We start from the raw sequence: 26,412 nt of genomic DNA, 5'->3' as shown, positions 1-26,412 counted from the left end.
ATGAGATGAGATGCTCCTACTGTATAATTAATCCCCTATATTGGAAATTCAAGGTGACATTGCACTGGAAGTAAGATGAATAACATCAAAGAAACACATATACTTACAGTAATAAAAAGTTAAAAGGTTTAGGTAAATAGAAATAGTCAGTGTGTATGTACATATGTACAGCATGTATATATATATTTGTGCACAATATCCTTGGTATTTAAATTGGATTGGATTCTGCTTCACTTGCAAATTGCTGCAGAGAAAAGCATCTGACAAATGTAAATGTAAATCTAAATATAAGTTCAGTTTTGTAGAGTCTTATTTAGGACTAAAACTTTTACAGAAATCTAATTTGAGAAAACTGTCACTAAAATTAACAATGACCACTTGAAAATCTGTACAGAATTAGTCAATTATGCTGTCACTTATGCTTGAAAAATAAATTCATGAAAGGCGTTTATGAGAATCAGGTGTGTTAGAGCATGGATAATTACAGTGAGTGTGAGATGAAATGAAGTGTAATGAAGAAACACTGCTCTGCTGGATATCATTTTTGTCAGTGTGTCTCTTTTTTTGTAATTAGCAAAGAGCATAAAGAGGGCTACACTGTGTTCCTGTTGTATATTTTTGACTATGATTTTATTAATTTGTAAATTAACCAAATAAATTATAAGCATATAGTATCTTCCACATTTTCTTTGAAGTTTTTTTAAATTTACTTTTTATAAATTGCATATAAAATCTTAAGACATGTTAAAACCTTGTTTGTTATCTTTCAGGATCTGTACATCTGTACATTTTCAGGATTGATCTGTAGGCTTTTTGATCATGTTTAGAAGTGTAGGCTCTTTCTTGACAGACATATGTTTAAGTTTCTTTGTTCTGTATCCTCGCAAATCATTAAGCTTATTTTCTAGTTTGATAAAGTTTGCCAAGCACTTCATTTGTTTCCGAAATGATCTATGAATAAACTGTCATCTAGTTATGATATTGTCAACTCCTCGTCAAACTTCCCACACGTTCTGTCAGCTTCTGTATCTCTGTGCTCTAAGATAGAAGCCTACAATTTAATGATCATTCTTATGTGATATGAAGTAGGTATTTTCACTTTGAAACCTTTAACTTTTGTCTTTACTCTTTTTTTTCTGAGAAATGGATGGCAAATATGACTCCTGTTAAAAATGTGCTTTAATAAATAGCTATAAAAAAGGAATGTTTGAATATTTGATACCCCACAAGATCCTTCTTTATTTTTTCAAATATTATGCTTACATTACATAGTATTTTATCATACAGTATATGCAATCACATTCACAAGATGACACGTCTAGAAAAACGATAGCGAATACAAGCATTATGCAAGGGTAGTTAAGGGTTTCTCTCTGAACACTTTCTGACAGGAAACACACTGATCTTATTAAAGGCCCTTTGTGCAATGGGATCAATCGTATCGTGAAATATTTTGGGGAAAATATTATGCAAATAGGATTGTTGTGTGTGTTATTTGTTTTTAATAGTTGCAGTGAGTTCAGTTCTCTGAGAGACTTGTGGAGGAGTAAATTCAAACTACATTTGCTTGTCTAATACAATGCCTAGTAAAGAAATGTTCTATAAACGTAATAACTGTTCATAATTTACACGCGTAGTTGCTTGTTTGAATCTGAGGTACAGCAAATAATTAACGTTATTCTAAAACAGACCTTGCCGTGATGAAATTTAGTCATTTTAGAAAACGTTCTTATTATTGTAATATGCCATTGCACATATTCACACAATCTTCACTGAATTCCACATTATTAAATTAATTAAAAATTCCAAATATAGTACCGGTATTTTGGTTGATTTGTTCATGAAATCTTCGTTCCTGAGGGTACTTTTTAGTTCAATTTCAAACCTTTAAGAGTTCCTCGAGAGGAAGTGTTGTAATTCAGAATGAGTGCCAAATGTTGTAAGGGTGAATGTAGCCATAAATGTGAGATTTATTTTTTTCTCAGTGGATGTTATGACGCCAGATGTTATCTAGGGTGGAGAGTGCAACATTTAGGATATAATAATAGCATGTGTGTGGTTGGCAAAAGTACAAAAATACAGAAACGATGGAAAATAATTCAATTTATTATATACAGGCAGAAAGGAAAGAAAAGAAAACATATTGGGGCAAATAATAATGATAGCGGGAGAAGTACAAAAGAACAAATATTTATAATATTTATTAAGGACAGCACAAAGGGAAATAAAACCCAAGGGAAAAGAGATGTGAGCAGCACCAAAGAAAAGAAAAGAAAAGAAAGATAATGAAATAAAAACACCATCCGTGTTTAATAAACACATTACCTAGCTACTCTAACTGCCCAAAACCAAAACATTGACGGTTCAGATTAATACTATTTTTTTTTAAACAACGTTGAAATGTATAGGTGTACGTATTTCAAAATTGGTAAAATGAAAAGTATTTAATAAGGGGTTAAAATAAAGCATAACTTTAAGCAGGAACAATGGCATCTTGATGTAAAAAAAATCCTCAGAGGTACTGCATATTTACTTAGTATTATATTGGTTTACCTAGCATTTACACAACCTGTCTTTTTTATTCAAAGTGTGGGATAACCCCCTCCGTCACCCTTCTATACATCACTCACAACCAGTGTTGCTGTGATAGCAGACTATTGACAAGTGTGACAGGACTTTGATTACAGCGTCAGCCCTGGGGCTGCGGCTCGTCATCTGTCAAGTCTGAGCTAAGCTCTGCTGGGCTGATGGCAAGCGCAAACATTGAGGAGAGATAGGGTGAAGGGAAGGAGAGGAATCATTAAATCATTATACTTCACTCTGCATTCCACTGTACACAAGTCAAACTAGTGGCAGCTTCAAACCCAGAATGAGCAATCAAATGAACAGTCAAATGGTTTTCATTCAATTTTCAAGTCATCTGATCAAATTTAGAGAACACTGTCTGAAATGTTAAGCAAATCGGAGTAATGTTTTCATATTTACACTTATTTTTTAACAGCAAATAAAACCTATCTGAAAACCTGACTGAACTCAGTCACCTCTAAATTGCAAAGTAAACTTTTGAAGTAAAAGTTTAATCTAGGGCAAAACTGAAGCACAGGTAGCACTGAATCTTTAAGTCTCACACAAGGTTTGTTTGATTCTGAGCTCGGATTCTGCTCTCCATGTATTTGCATGGGTTTCCTCCAGGCTCTCTAATTTTTTCACACTTCCCAAACACAAATTACTCTAAACGTTTCCCTTAGGTTTTTTTTTTAAAGCAACCACTTTAGAAAGCTAAAATTGTTAGCCATAAACCACAAAGTTTTGTGCAAATATGTTGTTTTATTGTTAAGTTAGAAAATACAATGTGACCAAATTCTAAAAAATCTTTCTTTGGTGATGTTTTGGCTACATATAGAGAATAAACATATTGTGAGAATTTTATTAATTATAAAAATTATATAATTAATTATAAAAATTATATTCCTCAAACAAGAAAGATTATTTAAGCTAAAATCCCAAACACATATCTAAACTTCCATTGAAGTTTACCTGTTCATGGCCATACTTCATTAATTCATTCATTTATCATCAGTAACCTCTTTATTCTTTTCATGATGGCAGTGGTTCTGGAACCAATCCCAGGTACACTGGGTGTGAAACATTAATACACCTTGGATGTGATTACATTATTTAGAAGCTTGGTGTAATAACTATATAACAGTCAAACTTTCATCTGTGATAATGGGTTGTTGTTATTGTTCTTGTCCTTCAGCTCTTCAATGTCACAACAACAGATCATCTGATCCTCATATTTGATTTGGCACAGGTTTTTTTGTTTATTTGTTTGTTTTTTACACTAGATGCCCTCCTATGAGCATTAACACCTTATGGGCTGTGTTGGTCCCGTGACTGGAAATCAAATACAGGCTGTGGCGGTGATCCTGCTGCTGGACCACCAGGATCATTTTAACATAGTTAGTTTCTATTTGAATTCTGTCTAGTAAATCCCTCACTACTTTCTCACTACACAGAGCTCTGCATCAAACAGAATGGTTGACAAATGGCTGACAAATTAAAGGAAAAAGACTGGTTGCTCTTTACTACTTTAGTTGCTGCTTCATGCCTACTTGTCCCCGTAAAAGGTAGGCTAGGTGTACAGTTCTATTGACTCATTATCATCATCCTTTGATGGACTGTTTTTTCCCCCCCAATGAGAGTAGCCCCTTCAGGGTGGCTCTGCCCCATCTACAGAACCCAAGGGCTCACTGAAGGGTTTGATGAGGATGAAGTTAATTGTATGTCATAGCCTTCACAATTGAACACCTAGGGAAAATTTGGACTGACATGCTAGACATTACTCTTCAGTACCATCACCAAAGCAACAATAAAGGAATTATATTTTGGAAAAACAGTGATCATCCCTTTAGTACATCTCCAGAGATTTGTGGATTGGTCTTTTGGCAGCTCCATAATAAAACTTGTGTTGTGTTTGTCTCAGTTGTGTAGTACACAATAAAAACACACACACACACACACACACACACACACACACACACACACACACACACACACACACACACACACACACACACACACACACACACACACACACACACTTCACAGGATTGATTAAAAAGTACTATTTTGGAATTAATAACCCTTACAGAAATATGTCTGTTGTCTGTGTTGTGTTGTTACGTACAACGATTTGGGACAAGCTGCATCAGTTTTGTCCTACTTTTAATTTTTTTTTCTTTCCCAAAACAAGAGACGGACAACTCTTTATACCATTTAGGCTATAAAGTGCTTAAAAAGTCGAACAGTTTCTGAAAACATATATAATCAGTAATCAACAGACAGACTTCTACAGTTTTGACTAGAACTGATATGGATTCCAGATGCCATGCGTAAGATCATCAAGTATGTTCACATGAACATTCCAAAATTATAGCATGAAGCTTCTGATGTTATGATAAATGCTCAGTGTAGAGGGATACATCAAGGATAAATTATGAGTTCATTACACTATGGAGTACATGAATTTGGCAGAAACAAATGCACATGAAGACAGTTTCAGTACCTTGTCACAATAACTGTCAAATTTTTAACATGGTGATGGTAAATTTCCAGGACAGCATTCAGTGCAACTATAATAATTCAGGCAAAGCATGTCAAGCACGGATATGAGTTATAGTTCTTTCAATTTTCAAACCTCTGCGAATTGTTTCATCCATATGAATATGATTCAGTAATTTGAATCAATCTTAACCACATAGTACACAAAGTGATTTAGTCTTTTCATTTGGAATTCCAAATGGCAAGGCATACATATAATGGATATGGAGAAAATACGTTATTATATTTCCAAATATCCAAATCCAAATACCATAGCAATGTCCAGGTTAACTTTCAAAATAAAAAAAAAGGTAACATATAAAGGCAGAAACTGTCGATCAACTCATATTTCAAATGGGAATAAGGGGAAAGTAAACAGGGGACTAAAAGAACAGAGGAAAAAAGGTACCCGGTCTAACTGTATAGAGGGGCTTTGACAGACATGTCTCACACAGGCTGACAGCTCTGTCAATAGCCCCAGGATGGCAAACTTGATTGACAGCAAGCAGGTGGTGGCTGAATGGAATTGTCAGAGCAGCTGTCAATCATCAGCTCTGCCACGAAAACGGGGGAGGCAGCACAGCTGTCCAAGGTGATCTGTTGTTTTTCAAGGCGAAAGCAGGCATACATATGCACTGTGATAATAAAAAGCTGGGCTGGGAAGAGGAGACAGAACAGGTGTGCATGTCTTCTGTGCAGCTGGAAATGACCAGATTTATTTTCTGAGAATATTCAGAAAACACAAAGGGAAATACATGGTATATATTAAAGATTTAAGAAATGTTATTATGTCTTTGTGGTTAATTAGTTTAATCTCACATGGAAAACATCAGAGAAATCGAACCATTGGAAAGCTGAAGAAAATACGCCACAATTAATTGTGACCTTGGGTCCTGGAGAAATTCTGTATTAAGGAGTGCTTTCAGATTCTTGCTCTGTGTTCTCTAATCACATACATAAAATGTGTCAGCCCTATTAGCCAGTATATGTAGATCCACTAAAAGGCTACTGTTTGCTGATATTATTGGGAAATTGACTACTGATAAAGGACTGAAGGACAATATGCACAAAGGTGAGCTACTGTACACTGGGTAACGGTACAGCTTTTTATGCATACTGAGGTTTATCCTCATCAGACAAATGCATGTTGATACTCTTCAGTAGATGTGTTTTGCACTTTACTAATTAGTGTGTAATTATCTCTAATGGTTGTTCCTTCAAGATGGGTATCAGATGTTTCAATTAACTACATGAAGAAATAGCGTGTGAAATCGTGTGTCTTCGTCATCAAAATGTGATCCGATTGTCATCCAATTCATAACAATAGACCAACACACTGTGCTTAAGTCGACACACAAACAATTTGAATCTCTTGTGTCTTTATTGAACATACCAATTAAACATTCACAGTGTTGGAGGAAAAGGTAAGTGAAGCCATAGACTAATTACTTAGATGAAAGTGAATTTATGTAAGTAAATTCAGCACACCTGGGTTCAAATGAATGAAATTAATATAGTTTGTTTATAGTGTGGTTTATAAAAAGACAAAAAGTAATTTATAAAAAGACAAACATTTTAAGATTGCTGTTTGTTAGAAGCATCAAATGATGTGAGCCTTGCCTCACAAGAAGGAGCTCTCTGAACACTTACAATCAAGAGTGGTTGATCTCCATAATGCTAGAAAGAGATACAAAACAATCTCAAAGTGTTTAGACATCTATTAGTCAAATTGTCTATAAATGGAGAAAGTTTAGTACTGTGGCTCCTAAAAGTGGGCACCCAGCCAAGACGACTCCTAAGGCACAACGCAGAATCCTCAATGAGGTAAAGAAGAACCCTCGAGTAACAGCCACAGGCTTGAAAACATCTCTGTTCACGAATCTACCATATGCAAGTCTTTGAACAGACAGGGTGTCTATGGCAGAACACCACGGAGAAAGGCACTGCTCTCCTGAAAATGAAAATGTTTTATGGACTGATGAGACTAAAGTTGATTTGTTCAGGAAGAATACTCAGCAGTATGTATGGTGCAAAAACAGCACAGCTTTCCAACATCAAATCATCACCCCAACAATAAAATATGGTGGAAAAAACATCATGATTTGGGCTTGCTTCACTGCCTTAGGGCCTGGAACACTTGCTATCATTTAGGGGTAAAAATTAATTCCCAAGTTTAAAAAAAACATCCAGCAGGATAATCTCAGGGTGGCCATCCACCAGCTGAATCTTAATAGAAGTTGGGTGATGCAGCAAGACAATGACCCTAAGCATCAAAGTAAATTCACCACAGACAGAAAACAAAATACACCTTTTAGAGTGGCGCAGTCAGAGCCCAGACAATATCCCCTTAGAGATCCTGAAACATTCCTCCAGAACGTTGTGCAGGTCTGAACCAGAGCTACTGAAAGTGCTTGCTTGAAGTCCTTGCTGCCAAAGGAAGTTCGACCAGCTATCAACTACAAGGGTTCACTTACTTTTTCCTCAGCACTGTGAATGTTCAAAAGGTATTTTCAATAAAGTCACAAGAAATTCAAGTTGTTTGTGTTATCGACTTACTTGTGTGAATTAGATGAGGATCGGATCACATTTCATAGCCAATTAATACAGAAAAAGAGTTTATTTCAAGGGGTTCACATAGTTTTTCTTGGGACTATATAATATAATATAGACGTGCTAAATTTGGATATGGGTGCTCTTCCTTGGATATCCCATGTAATGCAATTGCTAAGAAAGCTTTACTCTTAAATCTTCATCCTTGAACAGCTGAAAACATGATTAAGAGAAGCTGATATGATAGACTTGGCTTTAACAGCCTAAGATAATCATAACCTCGCATGATGCAGAAGACAGACCAAATAACAAAGCTAACTGAAATTTTCCAATCTTTATTATGAATATATATAGTGCTGTATGGTTAAGTGAAATTACAAACAGAAATTTTTCAGGAATTATGTGCCTTTGCATCACTTGCATACTCATACAGATATCAGTTATCTTTTCAGTACACAGAGATCCCTTTTCCCTCCTGAAGATAATGAGTATATTTCCAAATAATTCTGAGGTGAGCAATTTTACTGGCTCTAGGTTGAACCACCAACAGTGTAATTGGTTCATTGAGAACAAAGACTTGAACTTTGTCTCCCTCTAGTGGCTGTATCTCCAAAGCACAGCTTTACAGAACACAAAAATTAAGGCTTTTTTTTTTTTTTTTGGCTTTACAAGGTGCATTCTTGTAAGTTCCAACACAAACTTAACCACTTTTGGGTCATGTAAAAACAAACAGGACTAAAGTCAGTATAGGCAAAATCATTTATTTTCTGGTTAACATTTGTAATCAATCACAAAAAGCTGATCTACATCCAAAGACTAGAGACAGCAAAAAAAAATCAATATAGAAGATATAGAAAGGTTTAGAAGTTAAAGCGGACCGTTCACAGGTTGAGATTCTTATGGTACAAAACATCAGACAGGTCACCAGAGTAGCTAGTAAAATCAGAAAGGCAATAACCTGCTCCCATATGTGTGTACAACACAAGATTTCTAATGGTACTGTTATATATTCACATAGATGTTGCCTAGCGGAACACACAATGTGAAGGCAGTAGGTATACATGGAAGAAATGAGATATGCAGCCTGGCCAGTAAACTGGCCATAAATAGTGCCTAGCCAGTCCAGCAGAGCAGATACACTAGACATGTTTGTGCAGAGTTGTACCTCCTACTCTCAGGACAAGACAGAATAAAGCGGATGTTTAGAAAATGCATAGCACGTAATGTATTTCAGTGAAAATGACTGAACTGGCTTGAGAAGGTAGCAAAGACAAAGAGAAAGAAAGGCAGGACAGGTATGCAAGACCACCAATTATTACTTTCATAAAAAAGGGAGTTTAAAAAAAAGAAAAAACAACCATTAAATGTCTGATGCCTCATTTCTGCTGCAGCCGGGCAGCTTTGAACTTTGACACCCATTTGGGTGGCTCCTGCGGCACTTCTGAGCCCACCTCTTCTTGCTTTCTTTCAAGGATTGTGGGTAACGCAGGAGGAGTTATCGTCAGGTGGGGGATCGTTGAGGGCAATGGATCTTTCTCAATCACAGTACCTGAAAAAGCCTGAAAAACAGTGAGCTTAAGTTCACAAGGTCACATGATATTTGCACTATTTGTATTCCATTTTAACAGTAAGTTCTTTCAACTGCTACACAGGTCTTCAGTACCTCGAATCGTCCGTTAGGGTAAAGACTTATTCTGGTTGGGCTGTCCTCTTCAGTAATACTGTCGCTGGTGTCACTGGGGGTGGCGTCGTCGTGGCTGTGTGCGCGGTTAACAAAAGCACGGCGCTCCTCGAAATCTGCTGCGCTGCTCTCACTGGTGTCACTGCATACGCTGTTCTCACGACTGCGAGACTTCAGGATGGATTTCCTTGGAACAGGCTCACCATTTACTACATCCACAAATACCCTGTGTGCACGCATACACACAGTTATGATAAAACACCAACAATTGAGTCGAACACTGCTGTTTAAAGACCCTGATACCAAAGCTGAAGAAAACCACAGGCTGTAGTTTTTGAATGCCAGGTCATTTTCATGTCTGCCCTTGTCGCTAGTCTGCCCTTGTACCTCTAGTCTGACAGCACATTGCAAAGTAGCTTTGGAGGCCATTATGAGACAGACACTAGAGGTACAAATACTGATAGATGGCACACCATTTCAGCATATTAATAACAGTATTGTGTGATTGGAGTCATTTTTCTGTGACCCTGTAGCCTTTTTTTCTTTAAAAACACACACTACTGCCACCTCTTGGAAGGGAAAGTCATCAATAATCATGCATGCCCAATATCATTTGCGGCATATTCAGTGTTTCGCATGACCCCAAGCAACCATGTGATCCTTGGTTGGCACTAATTCTGGGATGCCAGTTTCATGTCAGGGCTCCAAGAGTCAGATTTCAAATCTCAAGTTAGACAAGACTGCATGTTTACTGGGGTCACTCTAAAATACCTTCTGGGCCTGGCTCTGATAGAAATCTGTAAACCAGTGCATTGCCTGGTACCTGTAGATATCAGCAGGAGTTGTGATTTTATGATGCTCATGAACAGCATGGCCGTTGCATTTGCCATTCTTCTTTTTGCGTTTGGCCTGCTCTTTCTTCTCTTTCCTCTCGCTGAACTTCAGAGTAGTGTTCTTTCCTGTGTTTATTCGCACCTAAACCACAGAAGATGAACAGAGAAAATTACTCAGACTTACTAAAGCAGTAGTTATACAGTGAATCAAGTCTAAAAAGGTGTTCAATTATAAAAAGAAGCAACAGATATTGTAGTGACTTACTTTTTTGGGCTCTACCGTATGACTGAAATAGATAGTTGGCAGAGCGTTGTCGTTCTCCTCGTCTTCTTCTTCTTGCTCATCTTCCTCAAACTGTGGTTTGATGCCATTGACTTGGCTTGTGTGAGTGGCAGTGGCACAGTCTCTATGTGGCTCATGTCCATTAACTTGGACCTCAGTGCCAGCATCTGCCTCCTTCTCTTCCTCTGATGAAGAGGAAGTAGTGTCCTCACCATTGGTATCTGTGCTGTCCATTCTGAGGTATGTTAGATAAGCATGTTAATTAATATATTTAAAATATATATAAAACTTAAAAAAACGAATATAGACAACAGCACTGACAACTGCCAGGAAAATAAATTTATGGCCACCTGGAAATCAAAAGAAAAGTCAACAACTACTTTGCTAAACACATGATTAAGTCCATATTGCTGTTTTTAATAATTTAAGCATCATTAGTGTATTTGAGGGGACTGATTTGCTGTTGAAGTTTGATCATAGGCTTCACTGTAGCCACAAAGTAGATGGAAAATGGAGAGAGCACTTATATACATAGTCTGTGTAATCTTGTATAGCCTGTGTAATCTTGTATAGTATAGTGTTATATATGTCTATACTTTTGAGAGTCACATTGATAACATTATTAACAGAAAAGGATTGACAAATTTGCTTTTTTTTTTTAAGCAAATCTGTCAGGTTATTTTTTTTTCCGCCAATAGTTTATGCAACATCATTCACTTCCACGAGTTCTACTTTTCTGTAATAGGCTCTGACCTAAAAAGGCTGAAGCCAATTAAGTGTTTTAGTCACCTCCTCTGGTACACAAAACACAAACAAGGGAGTTTCTCACCGCTCTCTCTCATCCTGCTCCTCCTCCAAACGCTCCAGCTCATCCAGCCGTGCCCACAGCTCCTCTTCCGTCAACACACCTTTACTGTTACCTCCATCTACATTCTTCCCCTCCTCCTCCTCCTCTTCCTCCTCTATCTGCACCACATACTCCTCCTTAGGCTTGGAGTTGGGCTTGTTTGCCACACGTTGTTTACCTGTCAAATTACACAATACTTCATCATACTGCAGAAAGCACACTTACCTTTTCAATGGATTATGCTAAGCCTGAGGCTCTTAACCCTTTTTTATGTAGTGATGATAGAAACTGCAAATAAACAAATTAAATAACTTTCTGGACCTTTCTGCAGCTGTTAATTTATTCTGCTGTTAAATTAAGCTTGACTAATTTTCTAAAGTAAAAACGTTCTTGTGAATCCACTGTATGCCTTTGGCTGGGTTATTTTTTTTTCTTTGAAAAAATTATTTTTTTAACCCTTTAACCCATGTGCACCTATTGTGTAACCCATGTGTACCAAATATTTTATTAAAAAAAAAATCTGCTTATACCTGAATGGACAGCGGAAGATTATTACTAATATTACCTTATTAAAACACACACACACACACACACTGCACAATAACAATAAAACTAATTCAACGAAAATTGAATAAAATATAATCTAATAGTGGATGATCTGTTTACTTTTTAATATTCTATATTTATGCAGAATCAAAATTCATACCTCATGCAATTAGATAAGCATATAAGGGGCCAGAGGAGGCCACAGCAAATCTTGCGGTGGCACCAAAAAAAAAAAAAAAAAATCAGTGTAGTGTGGGTTCTACTTGTTTAGTTTTGTTTCTGGTTAATGTAACGATATCATCACTCATTTTTTTGGTGGCTGCAGTGTGTGCTTCATTTTATTTATTTATCTATTGTGAATTTTCATAATGCATTCAAATTCAAATTCATTCTAGGGGTGGCCACAGGGGTGGCCAGAGTTTATACAGTGTATTCAGTGTTACTAAGCATGCTTATTATTAAGAGAAAAAGAGCAGGACAGAGAACAGTGCAGACAAAGAATCTTTTGCACACACTTCGCAGGGACACACTTGCTCCAATCACTCGGAGTCAAGTCGGTTTGGTTGCCGTCAAGCTCGCAAATAACGATACTGTTTTAACACTAAAGCTACTTATGGAGAAAAAACCCACAAAGACAAAAAAACAAAACCTATAAAGTAATTTTTGATGTTCTGTTGCCTATTTACCTGGCACACAATATTCAATACTTTTATGAGAATATGGAAATGTACATGCATTGCCCAGGATTGGATTCTGGCCTTTTAAAATACTGCAGTTTGAGAACATACACTGTCAAGGTAACAACAATGGTAGATTTTATGAATCTTCATTTGCATTCTCATTGCATCTTATCTTTTATGTAATTCTGCTTCCTGGAACACTCCCCATATTTACCGACAAAAGAATCACTGTTCTACAGTTTGGTCAATGCCACCGTCATAAAACAAAGTGAACATCCTACAGTCTACTGCACCACTTATATGTGTACGTAGAGTTACCTTTGGTAAGTGCTTCCTGTTTTCCCACTTCTTCTCTGATGTCAACAAAATCTCCTCTGTCCTGTAGAGAACACAGCGATTTGTTATTACAAAGATTTTCATGAGCTGTATAAAAACCTAAGAAGTTGAAACACTTACACAAGCCATCCTTTCAAGATCTTCTGTGAAGCCAGCTCTGTCTTGAAAACTCTTCATCATTTTGTGCAGATCCTCCAGTTTATTATCAACATCTACGAAAAAGCATGAAGGAAGAGTAGGACATGACATTTGACCCAAGACTATGCGAATGACCTAACTGTCGTCGAAAAGCCCATTAACACAATACTGTGGAAAAAACAGAGAGGGTCCAGTGAATCCAAACATAACTCACGTTTCTTTCTGTGTTCTACAAGTGTCTGGGCCTGCTTAGCCGAACACTTTGCGAACCAGTTATCTCCGAGGAGAACTGTGAGTTCATTGGTGTGAACCAGCTTCCCAGGCATGAAAGCTAAAGAACCAAATGGTACCTAAAATGACAGACAGAGAATATATTATATTATAAATCTTTACAAAAACCTGCATCACGTCAGTAATAGAACAGATTAAAGGATTACACTAGTATAAAGCAGAGACAAACAGAGACAATCCATCTCCACAAATATTCTGTAAATTACATAGAAATTTAAAACTAATCACGGGGCAAAAGCACGCAAAACTGTCACGCTTCGTATATACCATAATATCATAGGACAGCTTATCAGGCAATGTGCTGAGACGTTCCTGTAGGTTTTTATAATCATTCTCCACTTTTCTCCTGGTAGAGACAAAGAAAAAAACAACGCAGTAAGTAATCGTCTATTGCTGTGTAACAATGTCTGAAAACAACAGAGTAACATTGCAGGAACGAGAATGCATCTTTCTCCATTTCTTTATCTAGACAATGTGTAATATCCACATAGAGCCATGATTAGTTTTATAGCTAAGAAATAAAAAGCTCAATTAAAATTCATTAAGGAAGTAAAAAAGGTAGTGAAGTTGGGGATCGCCTGTATAATGCTCATGGGTGCTTTGACAGAAGAAATGAGAAATCACACTCACCAATGTGTAATTTGACTTTGGCAGTCTTTCATCACCTGTTGTTGGAATAGTGACACATGTTATAACAGTTGTACTGAGGGGAGGGGACAAAACCCAACGCCTTTAAACAACTTTCCATCAAACAGCTGATTTAGACACAGGAGCTTATATATAGCATCACTTACCAATAAGTGTTTAAAACCGAGGAAATTCCATATTTTCAGCATAAACAGCTTGTAAAAAAAATTTTCAAACACACTTACGTGAGCTATAAAAAAAACAGATCACTGATAAACCAAATGAAGTACCTATCAATGTTGTAGGTTTTTTAGGTTTTTTTAACCTTCATCTGTCCCTTATATGTATTTTGTTTAAAAACTCTTATTAAAACTGACCAAGGATGCAAACAGTTAGTGTGCATCATTCTCTATGATCACTTTTTTGTAATTATGTTTATTAACTACTTGGTCCTGGTGCCAGGTTTTGTAGTAATTCTGAAAAGATAAATGATTAAGAATTAAACAATCAGTGCTGTAGGGATTAAAAACAAGGCAATAAAACCCATAAAGAGTATTTTGTCTTCCATGCCATGAAGATTTTGGACCTCCACTGAGATGAGGCCGACTCTGTGAGGATCCTGAGACATCTAGACATTTACCAGCTCCAGTTAGACTCTGCGATACTAAAGAGGAGACGTGAACTCCATGTACGCTTTGAGGACAATAACCTCCTCATCATTACAACATTTATCAGACTGTATATTTATAATTACACCCTCCGATGTCACCCGAATGAGGATGAGGTCCCCTTTGAGTCTGGTTCCTCTCAAGTTTACTTCCTCTTCCATTTAAGGGGGTTTTTCCTCACCACCGTCACCGGAGTCACCTCAGACTTGCTCATTGGGGATAAATACATACACATTTAAATCTATCTAATATTAATGAAGGTTTTGTACTATATTTCTTATGTTCTGTAAAGCTGCTTGGAGACAACATCCGTTGTTAAAACCGCTACAAATAAAAAAAAAAAAACACTGTAGACCGACGACGAGCTGTGTCCATATACATACAGTAAATACATTTATTTCACTTCGATTTGACAAACAGCAGAATTTATCACATGTATTAAGGACAAATCTCTCACTACTCAATAATATAATGTCTCTCTACTCACGTTCATGACAAATCAACAAATTGCTCTCATGTTTAGTGTGAAAAAGATGACAAACATTGTATATACTGTACGTGTATGAAGAACTCTTATCTTCTTTATATTATTCTTTATAATAACCTTTTTTTATGTTTATGTTCTGTAAAGCTGCTTCGAGACAATGTCGATTGTAAAAAGTGCCACAGAAATAAATTTGAATTAAATTGAATTAAACTGAATTATTCTTTAACATGGACAATATTTGAATTATCAGTGTTTTCTCCCCTATAAGAGAGATTATGGTTGCGATTGTATTGCAATTCAAAAGTGAAATAGAACTGCAATGCAAAGGGGAAATTCCATTAATATCTGACAAAAAGGAAGTGTTTAATTTTTTAGTAAGCAGCGTAATATCAATATCAAGAAACGTAAGAGCAATGCAACAAAGAGAGTGTTTTTCAGTACATCACAGACACAAATGCATGCACAAATGCTCTTTTATTATATCATTTTGACCTTAGCCGTCTCTTGCTTATTAAAATCAGAGATATCAGTAGCCATGAAGCCAGTGAAGGTTCTGCTTTTGATTATGGAATGTTTTCTGCAAAAAAAAAAAAAAAGACACTGCTTGTGTTTTGTACTTCTTTTTGCTCTGCTGATTGTGTTCATTAAAGAGTTCAACAACCATAGGAGCAAGACAATAAATCTTCTGCTTTACATTTAAATTAAAAAGCAGATCAGGAGTGAAATATAATAATGCTTACTATGACTGCCAGACACAGGAACAGTTTCTTTCCCCAGGCAATCACCCTGATTAACTCACCATAATTATATTCACTGCTTCATATCTATAAGTACTTCATATCATTATCAGAACTGTCAGTCATCAAATCATCTGTGTATGTTACACACTACTGCTGCTATATATTGTACAAAAAGCATAATATTGCACAATATTGTTATTTTCACTTCCAACACTTTATGTACATAACTGATCAGTCATATATTCTGTACTCATATTTAATACTCATAATGTCAATTGTATCACATCTGTATTATCATGTATAGTCTGTATTGTCTTGTATAGTATAATATTATTTATGTCTGTACTTTTGAGAGTGACAAACAGCTGGAACCAAATTCCTTGTGTGTGTCAACACACTTGGCCAAAAAAACTGATTCTGATTCTGATAATGATAATGATAGCTTTTGCACTGGAACAGAATCCTCTCCATTTGTGCAGGGGGTCAATTTTCCATGAGCAACTTAAAATAGCTACACAACCATCTAGTAGTTGGTACAACATGAGCTCTATATACTCAGTTATTTTACTTATGTGGACTTTTTTCTTCTTCTTTGCTTACATACAGCATGAGAGTAAAACCACCAACAACAATGACTTTGTCTAACAACAACATGTGCAGGTTTGAAACAAAGGCGAGGTTCCTCGTGTGTATTAAGTATTAAAAAAAAATAAACACGAAAATAAGACAATATTTTTTGCTGTCGTTTGCATGTAAACAACTGACTGAAAGAAATACTGCATAAATATTGTGATCGTCGTCTTCCCGAGTGGCGACTGCAGCAACCAGGAAAACACGTGATAGTTTAGAACAATCTAGAAAGCGTCGTAAAGCGTCTTCTTTCATCGTCAAGGTGGATTAATAGAGCAGTGAGATCACTTAAAACACTACAAGCAGGTTATATAGTCATCAACAAGTAAGATCTGCAGTCGTGTGAAAACACACAAACACTCTCACTCACTCACTCTCTCTCTCTCTCTCACTCACACACACACACACACACACACACACACACACACACACACACACACACACACACACACACACTTAAAAGCGTGCACAGAGCTTGAATAATTATTCATTACCTTTCTGTGTTCCTCCTTTAATCTATCCACACCTTTAGGTAACGCACTGCTCATCTTCATTTTACTGGCCATGCTCTGCTGTAAGCCGTAACAGATGGTTTCAGATATCAGACAACACTCAAGGGTTTGAAGTCCTATAGAAATGTTTATGAATGGCGTTGAATGTATTCCTGCGTCCTGGTCGCCTTTTAGTCATCAACGAAGCTGTAGAAGTGATACAATTCAAGATTGAGACCATTTCACCCTTGCATCGTACAAGATCGAGCTTTTCCAAAGAAACGAAATGAATAAATCCGTCTGGTTGTGTTATTCCAAATCGTCAGCAATGCTAGTCCACCTGCGCCATGTTTGTCTCTCAATAACAACACCACCTCCGTTAAAGGACACGTGACGGTACATCGAGGCGTTTGTAGGTGCGTTCAATTTACGCAGACCAATTCAGGTCAATGAACTAAACTAAAATCATAGATATCTATGAACTAAAATTTTATTGCAGTCACTGTATAAAAGAAACCCTAGAATTGCTATATGAAGTTAGCTTTGCTTACAGAGCTGTGTTTGCAGTGTGAAATAATTTTATTTTAGTGATTAGATATCAAATTAAAAACAATCACGTGTTTATAGCATAGTGAGATAATTAATTCATTAACAGAGAGGATATTTAAAAGTGATAGTTGAATAAATTGTGATTGATGAGAACGTAAGGCCAAATATTTACTGCTGACGGACTGCTAATATAGAGCAAGACCCTCATCTGAACATTTAATTGGACAATCACAGCGTTTTGGATTATTATTATATTATTATTATTATTATTGATTTCCAGAAATATGAACTATAAAATAGAAGATCTTCTAGTCAAACCTTAAAAGTCAAAATGAGTGTTTACAGGAAATTACGACGATAGATTTTCTATCAAAGGATCTCGTGCTTTTATTTTGAAAAATCCCGAGGTTGTTTGGCGGCCATATTGGATCCGAGTAAGGGCAAACAAACGAGGAAAGGTTTAGGAGTATCTATTCATCTAACTCCAGCCTGTGCGTCATTTTGCTTTTCTGTATTTCATCTCTTGAAATTTCCCACACAGAGGATCTAACCTGCAGTGATAATGAACAGACAATTGAGAACATGTCTAGCTTGTTTGTTAAGAGTCAGGGCTGATTTATCCTCCAGCAGGACTTCATACACGTGCACTGCACCTTTCCGGGCTCATTCCATGGGCGTGAAAACGCGCTCGTATCTGCAGTATGTTAAGAGGAAAATACAAGCACCGAAAGCGCCTCCGTACAGCCACGTGTGTCAGGTCGGAGATCCGGTGTTGCGATGCAAAGCCTCACATGTGGCGCCGGCAGATGTGCAGGGACCAGATGTGCAACGCGTGATCCGCACCATGGTAACGGTGATGCGCAGGCTGAAGTGTGTGGGACTGAGCGCGCCGCAGCTCGGGGTTCCTCTGCGCATCATATCTGTGGAGTATACAGAGAAAATGCTGCAGGAGAACTCACCAGCTGTCATCGAGGCCCGTGGTCTGGTCTCAGTTCCCCTCAAGGTGTTTATTAATCCAAAGCTCCGTGTGCTGAATGGACAGACTGTTAACTTCCAGGAGGCCTGTGAGAGCATCTCGGGCTTCTCTGCTTCTGTTCCACGATACATCTCTGTAGAAGTTTCAGGTGACAAATCTCTGCTTTATACACACGCTGAACTTCCAACTAGTAGACCAATGTCTTAATCATCTGTCCCAGTGCCAAGCAGTAACCTGAACCCAGGATCCAGTGTAGGATCCTGAAGCTGTCAGGCAGCACATCTCAGTAACCAACAGCATAAATGATCATTAAAACTGAATCTCTCTCTCTCTCTCTCTCTCTCTCTCACACACACACACACACAAATATTTCAGTGATTATGGCACCTCATGTTGGAGATTGTCTATGCACATGACAGTAAACTTTATTTTGGATTAATAAACTAAATAAAATATTTCTGATACTTTTTATTTTATTGCCAGAATCTCAGATCACAATACACTGAATGCAATATAAACACCATGTTTTTATTTCTTTAAAAAGTAATAATAATAATCATAAGCCAAAAAAGACCAATGACATTTCATGTAAAAAGGTATAAAATATAAACCAGGACAAAGTGTTTACTGAAGATAAACAGATAAATGCTAACAATTAAGTTAGAGATAGGATAGCATATTGGGACAACAGTTACTATGTGAAACTATTTAGTGATGTAACCCACTGATGATTCTTTCTTTCTGAAGGACTGAATGAAAAAGCCGAGCCTGTCACCTGGCAATCAAGTGGCTGGCCAGCAAGGATACTGCAGCATGAGATGGATCACCTTGATGGAGTTCTTTATATTGACCATATGGACAGTAAAACATTTATCAATGTTAACTGGGAGGAATACAATGAGAAACATTAAAAAATATACATAAGCTTGCCAATGATTGTGCTTTAAACTGAAACTTTTTATTTCAGTTTTAATAAATTTATGCTCATTTGTGTGAAGAATCCTATTTAACTTAGTAACGCTATTACCAAGCTGATTAAGGTGTCAACTGTAGTTTAAATCACAGACCTGCACACCTGAAAAAGATGCAAAAATATGTGATGTGCGTTATCTTTATGCCACGGTAATTGTTGACATTTTTTCTTGACCGTTTTGCTTGAAGTTGCGCACTGTCAGAAAAACAAAATAGAAGCCTTTATTTGTTACATATACAATACAGCACAGTGAAATTCTGTCTTTGCATATACCAACTTTGGAAGTTGGGATCAGAGCACAGAGTTAGCCATGATACAGAGCCCCTGGAGCAGTAAAGGCTGAGGGCCTTGCTCAAAAGGCCAACTGTGGCAGCTTGGCAGTGCTGGGGCTTGATCCCCGATCAACAATCCAGAGCCTTAACCACTTGAGCCACCACTGCCCAAGCAATGAAAACTATTTGTTCTAGAGAAAACAAAACTTAAAAGAGATTAAGACATTAAACTCAAGCTTCGGAGTTTTTAGGAACCATATCAGTAGTCTGACAATACCATTGCTTTTCCGTAAAACATGTTCATAACACAAATCAAAGTTGCTATTATATTCTCCCCCATAAGGCTTTTGTTTTATTACCTCTTATAATTCATACAAGTCCTTAGGTCTATCTAGTAAATGTAGGTATGATAATTTGGCTAAAGTAACAAGTGAAAACGTGGTAAATCTGGTAAAGTGCCTTAGCAGCTAGATAAATACAAGTTATTTATTCTTTTATACAGCAGAGAACTCAAAAGGCTTGCCGCATTTGCATTCGAGCGGGTTTTTAAACCAACAGTTTTTGCAGTGTTGGGCACAGCAATACCTGCACAAGATGAAAAGATTAGTGTCTGAGCATGTGCAGCACACATGTTTAAGACTCTGTACATTATGGTGTCTTTGGCACTGATTAGCATCACAAGAAACACCATGGAAAACTCTGCAGGTGTGGCAAGCAAACTCTGGCTGTGTGGATGCACAGCAATTGTGTAAAGGCATGGGCATGGCCTGAGCTGGTTTTTCATTATTTTCAAGCATGTATATCACATTATGGCTAGACACCTTGCAGATCTGTAATTCATCACAAAGGTAATCGTGGGATTTGTTGCAAGTATGGCACAATACATAGTCTGTACCTTCTACCTTCAAACATGTATGTGGAATCACCTGTCTTTCTACTTGAGCTGGCTGTAACCTTCCTGTTCTTTGCACATTATGGGTTATTTGGAAACACCTTTTAAGTTCCTCGCAATTTTCATCATGAATATAATGACAATCATGGCACACAAAGTAGATATCATTGCTAGTTTTGTTTGTACAGCTGTGTTGCTTCAGATTGTCTTTTGGTGGTTTTTCCCAGCTTTGGATTTGCCCCCTTCCAGTCAGGGATAGTACATTCATCATGTGCTCCTGTGCAAAAATGACCTCATGGCCTTTCTCTTTGCAGCTCCTTAAACAAGGACAATCCATACTATGAACTTCTCTGCACTGGAGGCACTGATTATGATGCAAGTCACATGAAGTTAAACAGTTACACACTATTTGTCCTTCTTTTGATGCACATAGCTGGGCATAATGCGTTGGCATAAATTGTTTTTCATTTTCACACATATTTAGACTTAAGCCAGTCTTCTGTTGTGTTGCATTGATATGATGGGTTAGGGATGAAATGGAGACATTCTGTGACTTCTTTTCATTCCTCTGAATAAGGTTTGACTGAGAAATGCTACTGTGAAACATCTTATTTGTTAAAAAATCTTCAATGGGTGGAATATAAGGAAGACTGGGTGGTGAAGCCATGTGACCATGCTCTGCCAGGTTGTTGTCTGTGTACAGATCTAGAGCTGCATCTAGGGCTGGATCAGGCTCCAGCTTTCTCTTTGCACTGTCAAGTGCTACTTGAAAAGTGCAGCCAAGCTTTCTTTCGTGAATAAGTTGGAGCACACATTCCATGCGGTCACCCAAGGTGTGCACAGCAGTAAGCAGCAGCTGGCACTCTATACGTGCTGTGAAGAAAGCCCATGCTAGCTGGATAAGGGTGTGTGAATGAACTGGTTTTGCAGTTAATCTCAGCTCCTCTACGTTGCTGCCTCCCGGGTGGTATCCGAGCAATGCAAACAGCTCTTTAGCTTGCTGTGCTGTCAGAGCAGGTTTGACGCAGTGAGTGAACATACCTGAGAACATCTAAAAAGAAGGAGGTTGGACTCCCTGCTTAAACTTATATACGTTTGAACAGATTATAAAATCAAGCTTTAATATCTCGTTTCACAAACATTAAACAAAATTAAAACAAATCAGCATACCTTCACAACCTTGTACTCCTTCCGCCATGGGCACAAATAAAGATTTAGTGCTGCAAGTTCCAGCACTTCAAACGCCTTAACCAGACTTTTCAACCTATTTTGGCTGTGTGTGTGATGTGATGCTCGGAGTGAGGTTTCTATCACCGCCAGCGTGTCTAACCCAAGCTGAGGGTGGATGCCTTGGCTACTGCATTCAGACAAACTTGTCTCAACTTCCTTACACAACTCTTCATCTTTACACACCAGATCCCAGTCGCCTTGTTGAAGTCGTCGTTCAAGGTTGGCCTTATAATCTTCCAAGTACCCGATCCCATTTTTCAAGTTTCCAGAACTCATCCTGACACAGAAAACAGGACACAGAACGGATTTAGAATACACCTTAAAACTTTTTTTTAAAATTCATTTTGCTTTCAATCGTCGTTGAAAACATGACTTATTTGTATGGATTTTTAATACGTGACGTGTGAAAATAAATAAATAAATAAAATAAACAAACGAAAATATTACACTATATTAAAATAACATAGTGAACTAAAAAAAACCGTTAACATACACTTTTAAATTAAATTCTCATATGAAATGTTTTGGAAAAAAAAAAAAGAAAAACGTTAAAAGCAGCTAACAAAATTAGCTCAGTGTCATTTGTATGAACATTTAGCTTCAAGATTGGAAACAAAACCGAAAGCTGTTTATATCCGACAAAGACTGTGGGAAATAACAAACTACAACTCAGACACTATTTATACACAACATCAGCCTTTTGTTTGGCTAAAACAGAGACATTTTCCTACTTTCCTGTCAGTTGACTGAGACTTTCTACTGCCGACAAAAATTTAACTTTTTTTTTTAATTTAGAGGCAGAATATGATCCATTTTAACCATATTATCATCCATAAAACTATTAATAACCTGTTATTTGTCCACCGCCCTCGAATTTACGGATTAAAGTAGAGTTATATTAGGAAAAAAATAACTTTGAACAACAGCACGCTTCGTAAAATGACCGAAGCTGAAGTGAAATCAGAAAAACAACTTTTTGACGCAACTTCCGGAAATTGAGTCACGTGGCACTTCGACCTCGGAGTGAATCACAAACGGTTCTGAATCGAGTAAAAAGTGTACTACAAAACTGTACTAAAAAGTGTACTCTCGGCAGGAATTAAAGTTTTATTATTGCTTAATTAAATTTGAAAGTAGAAGTGATAATTCACTGCGATCAGCGCCGAAATTTACACAAAGTGTTTATAGAGTTCTGAGAGTCGAATCTTTCAAACAGTTCTTTTTTCCTACTAGGAAAGAAATTTCCCAATTCCTAAATATAAATAAATTGCATTAAAAGGTGCAATTTACACTTTTAAAAGACGTCGTTCTCGAAGTACGAATGTTCGGTTATTATAAATATGTACAAAAAAATCCCATTTTATTATTTATTTATTCATTTTATTTTACACACAAAGCGTTTAATCTAATCTGTTATTTTTGCGTTATTAACGAGTTTGAGAGTTTTAAGTATAAAATAAATTTCTACCATCACCAAATGTTAAAACTATGAGCGGTATCACTACATTTATGCATGAAGTATTGGGTGACAAGAATAAAAAAAAAAAATTATAACATTTCTAAATATGGTGCACCAGAGAAATTGTAAATGACATTTAGAATCAGAATCAGAATCACAAAGAGCTTGAGATAGAATTTAAGTCTTTTCAGAGAAAGCAAACTTAACAGTACAGATGTGGGTTAAATTAATGTACAATTTATTTAAACAAACAAACAAACAAACACATAAATAAATAAATAAATAAATAAATAAATAAATAATTATTTGTTTGTTTGTTGAATTGAATTGCAAGGGTGCAGTGTAAAAATAATTCCACCAGATAGCGCCAAAACGCATAAAACCCATCTTTATTAATTGAATAATAAAAACCCACTGTCTTCAATATGAATTCAAACAAACTTTTATAATGTCATGCATTGCACATTCAAAAGGATTCTCCTCCTTTTGTTTACGTAAAGGACGTTATTCCGCCGTGTTTGATTCTTATATGATGTGTTATATTATAATTAGTATAATATATATATAATAATATAAATAATGTGCCGCCCACATGGAGGCGTGGTTAGGATACCTGGAGGGTGGAACAGTTTACCCGCGATCTCTTTAAAACTCTGCATCTTCGCCTCTGATCATTCAATATCCAGACACACACACAGTGAGAGTTGTGAGTTTAAGTACAGGACAGGTGCTTGTTGTGTGCGCGTGCGTGTGTATGGAGATGTCGAACCGGGAGCGCGTGGTTCTGACCCTCGGTGGAACGGGGACTGTGGGCTCGGGTCTGGTGAAGGCACTTTTGGACAGAGGTAAGAACAAGCAAGCACTTGAAGCTGAATTCACACTCCACAGTAAACAAAATGAGAGTATCATATTTTAGCATTAAAGATTTTTAGAATTGCATTATTTATTTAGTCTCCTCTCATGACTAATGCAAGATTTGCAGAACTTCTTTGGCAGCTGATTTAATGCATGACTTCACTGATGAATTTAAGTCCTCACTGTACAAACAGAAGTTTGTTAATTGCTATGAAGTGTATTTGATTTGAAGCACCCTCTGCTGCTTCATAGTGTGTAAAAGATACCATACAGATAACGTTCCCTTTATTATTACAAAGGTTTTAAGGTTGCTGTGATCTCCAGAGACAAGAATAAACTAGAGAAGCTCAGAGGCTTTGTTTCGCCCTCCACTAAAGGCAACCTGACGACTCTGGTAGGGAATGTTGGTGAGTCTTTTATCTTAAAAGTCGTTCAGTGAGCACACGTAGGACATTTTTTGTCAGCGTGGATGGATTTATTAAAAAAAAAAAATTGCACTCCTGTCCAGGTTCAGAAGAGGAGGCTGAAGAAGCGAAGCAAACCCTCTTGAAGTCTGTGGGAAAGATTACAGATGTGGTGTCATCTCTGGGCTTCAGTTGGTGGCAGCGTGGACCTCCACACACGCAGCCACTCAAAGAACTCCAGTGGGTGAGTATACTTATGAGCTCTTTTTCAGAATGTCCAGACACTTGTGCAAACAGGAAATGGAAATCATATAGTCAGGAATTGATCATTTGTAAGTAAGTATTGAAGCTTTTTATTATTAACCATTAATACACAATATATCCATCCTTGATAAAACCTGCCTCTGTTTTTTGGTGATTACTGTAGGTCATTGAGACACTTCTGTTTAGCACATTTGTATCATGGAAAACGTTCTTCCCCTTGGTGAGAGACGATCCCAATTGCACTTACACGTTTATTACAGGTGGGTGCCATTAATATGCATATACCAAAGGAGTAAGAATCTAGGTTCGGTATTTAATAGCTAACTGACATAAATGTATGTTGCAGAAGGATTCATTTAATATTTACATGTTTGTTTTAAAATCACCTCTTTGAGCATTCACATATATTGGGCATTGTTTTCTCTCCTGCAGGGGGCATAGGGGAAAAGCTGCTGATGCCAGGCACAGGCTTCTTGACAGTGGGCTCAGCCAGCACGCTGGCATTTTGTCAGATTCTGCGAGAAGAGTACCCAGAGGTTCCTTGCAAACTTAATCAGGTCTGTTAAGCAGTCTCGAAGCTTCCCTCGTGAACTAATTGTTAAATCTGATAATGTCTGATTTCTGTGCTACTCAAAAGCTCAAACTCTTTTTTTTTTTTTACATTGCAGGTGAAGATTAACACAGGTGTTGGAACCCCAGAACGCATGGGGCCAGGGTACCTGAATCATGTGGAGTTAGGTGAGGCTGTGGCTGCACTGGTGGAAAGGAAGGAAAAATCTCACACTGTCTACACCATAAACTGCCCTGCTGACCTAAAAACTGTCATCCTGTAGCGATGAGGCTGATCTTTAGCATCCCTGAGCACCCTTCAGGCTACAAGAAATACAGCACATTAGTTATACTTTCTTATTGCATCCAGATTATTGTTGATTATCTGTGTTATTTAGTTTGCATGCCAATGAATACACAAAGCTTAAAAATTGCAAATGCTTTTCCACAGTATTTAGGTAACACTAATACAATAAACAGTAGAACTGCACAGCGTCTGCAGTGTTTAGCCATGTAAAAGTATGCTTGGTTTGAAAAAAGCCGTGTGACCGAAGAAGCACAGAAAAAGACTTCATGGTAATGTGAGAATGAAAAAAGAAGCAATATCTTGGACTGCACTCCAGCTTTATAGTTTAATCCAGGCTTCAGGTTGATGAGAAAGTGTTAGGATTGGAGGAGTGATCTGATCTCCCTTGCGTGACTCCCTGCACTGCTCACAAATATTCTTCAGTCTACATCTGTTCTGCTTATGTGGTTCCATTTATCCTGTGCCACACTGGCTGAAAATAAACAGAAATGTAAGAGTAGAATGTCCAAGTATCCAAATAAGAGAGATCTCATAGATGGTAAATCATTTTTGTGTGTTTACAGTCATGGTGTAATTTACATGTATGCTTGAATCTGTATTTGTATATCCAATAAAAAAAATTAAATCACAGGAGTGGTTGGTGACCAGTTAGGCTCACAAATTTCACCAGACCCAATTTCATCATTTCTGTTTTTTATCCCATTCTGTATACAAATTGTTGGACATAAGAATACAAAAGTGATGCATCTGG

General features: G+C 37.2%; 4 protein-coding genes across 7 annotated transcripts; 2 read left to right on the top strand and 2 right to left on the bottom strand.

The window, feature by feature from the left end:
- Positions 1-8,398: 8,398 nt before the first annotated feature.
- Positions 8,399-17,326, bottom strand: uri1 (URI1 prefoldin like chaperone). Of its 2 annotated transcripts, none has more exons than XM_027161921.2 (11): positions 16,935-17,326; positions 13,919-13,953; positions 13,556-13,634; positions 13,212-13,347; positions 12,980-13,071; positions 12,842-12,902; positions 11,280-11,475; positions 10,433-10,685; positions 10,158-10,309; positions 9,317-9,521; positions 8,399-9,212 (listed from the first exon to the last, which is right to left on the bottom strand). In XM_027161921.2, the coding sequence occupies exons 1-11, from the start codon at positions 17,004-17,006 to the stop codon at positions 9,030-9,032; spliced, it is 1,464 nt and encodes a 487-aa protein (XP_027017722.1). In that variant the 5' UTR covers positions 17,007-17,326; the 3' UTR covers positions 8,399-9,029. The 2 variants fall into 2 exon arrangements, with proteins under 2 accessions (XP_027017722.1, XP_027017721.1); XM_027161920.2 differs by having other exon boundaries at positions 9,317-9,560; positions 16,935-17,325.
- A 454-nt stretch (positions 17,327-17,780) lies between these two features.
- Positions 17,781-19,447, top strand: pdf (peptide deformylase, mitochondrial). The gene is made up of 2 exons (XM_027161923.2): positions 17,781-18,604; positions 19,204-19,447. The coding sequence occupies exons 1-2, from the start codon at positions 18,043-18,045 to the stop codon at positions 19,365-19,367; spliced, it is 726 nt and encodes a 241-aa protein (XP_027017724.1). The 5' UTR covers positions 17,781-18,042; the 3' UTR covers positions 19,368-19,447.
- On the bottom strand, positions 18,964-24,033 carry spata2l (spermatogenesis associated 2-like). Of its 3 annotated transcripts, XM_027161919.2 has the most exons (5): positions 22,673-22,828; positions 21,764-22,100; positions 20,628-21,644; positions 19,524-19,624; positions 18,964-19,295 (listed from the first exon to the last, which is right to left on the bottom strand). In XM_027161919.2, the coding sequence occupies exons 2-5, from the start codon at positions 22,097-22,099 to the stop codon at positions 19,280-19,282; spliced, it is 1,470 nt and encodes a 489-aa protein (XP_027017720.2). In that variant the 5' UTR covers position 22,100; positions 22,673-22,828; the 3' UTR covers positions 18,964-19,279. The 3 variants fall into 3 exon arrangements, with proteins under 3 accessions (XP_027017720.2, XP_027017719.2, XP_027017718.2); XM_027161918.2 differs by lacking the exon at positions 22,673-22,828 and adding an exon at positions 23,896-24,033 and having other exon boundaries at positions 18,964-21,644; XM_027161917.2 differs by having other exon boundaries at positions 18,964-21,644.
- Positions 23,992-26,327, top strand: si:dkey-238o13.4 (uncharacterized protein LOC560780 homolog). Its single transcript, XM_027161922.2, has 6 exons — positions 23,992-24,127; positions 24,437-24,544; positions 24,646-24,785; positions 24,969-25,065; positions 25,238-25,362; positions 25,474-26,327. Exons 1-6 carry the CDS (start codon positions 24,037-24,039, stop codon positions 25,636-25,638), a joined length of 726 nt encoding a protein of 241 aa, XP_027017723.1. The 5' UTR covers positions 23,992-24,036; the 3' UTR covers positions 25,639-26,327.
- Positions 26,328-26,412: the final 85 nt, after the last annotated feature.

The sequence above is a fragment of the Tachysurus fulvidraco genome, chromosome 13, assembly GCF_022655615.1.
Source record: "Tachysurus fulvidraco isolate hzauxx_2018 chromosome 13, HZAU_PFXX_2.0, whole genome shotgun sequence".
NCBI classification, from domain to species: domain Eukaryota; kingdom Metazoa; phylum Chordata; class Actinopteri; order Siluriformes; family Bagridae; genus Tachysurus; species Tachysurus fulvidraco.
This window is presented reverse-complemented; position numbering and strand designations above follow the sequence as displayed.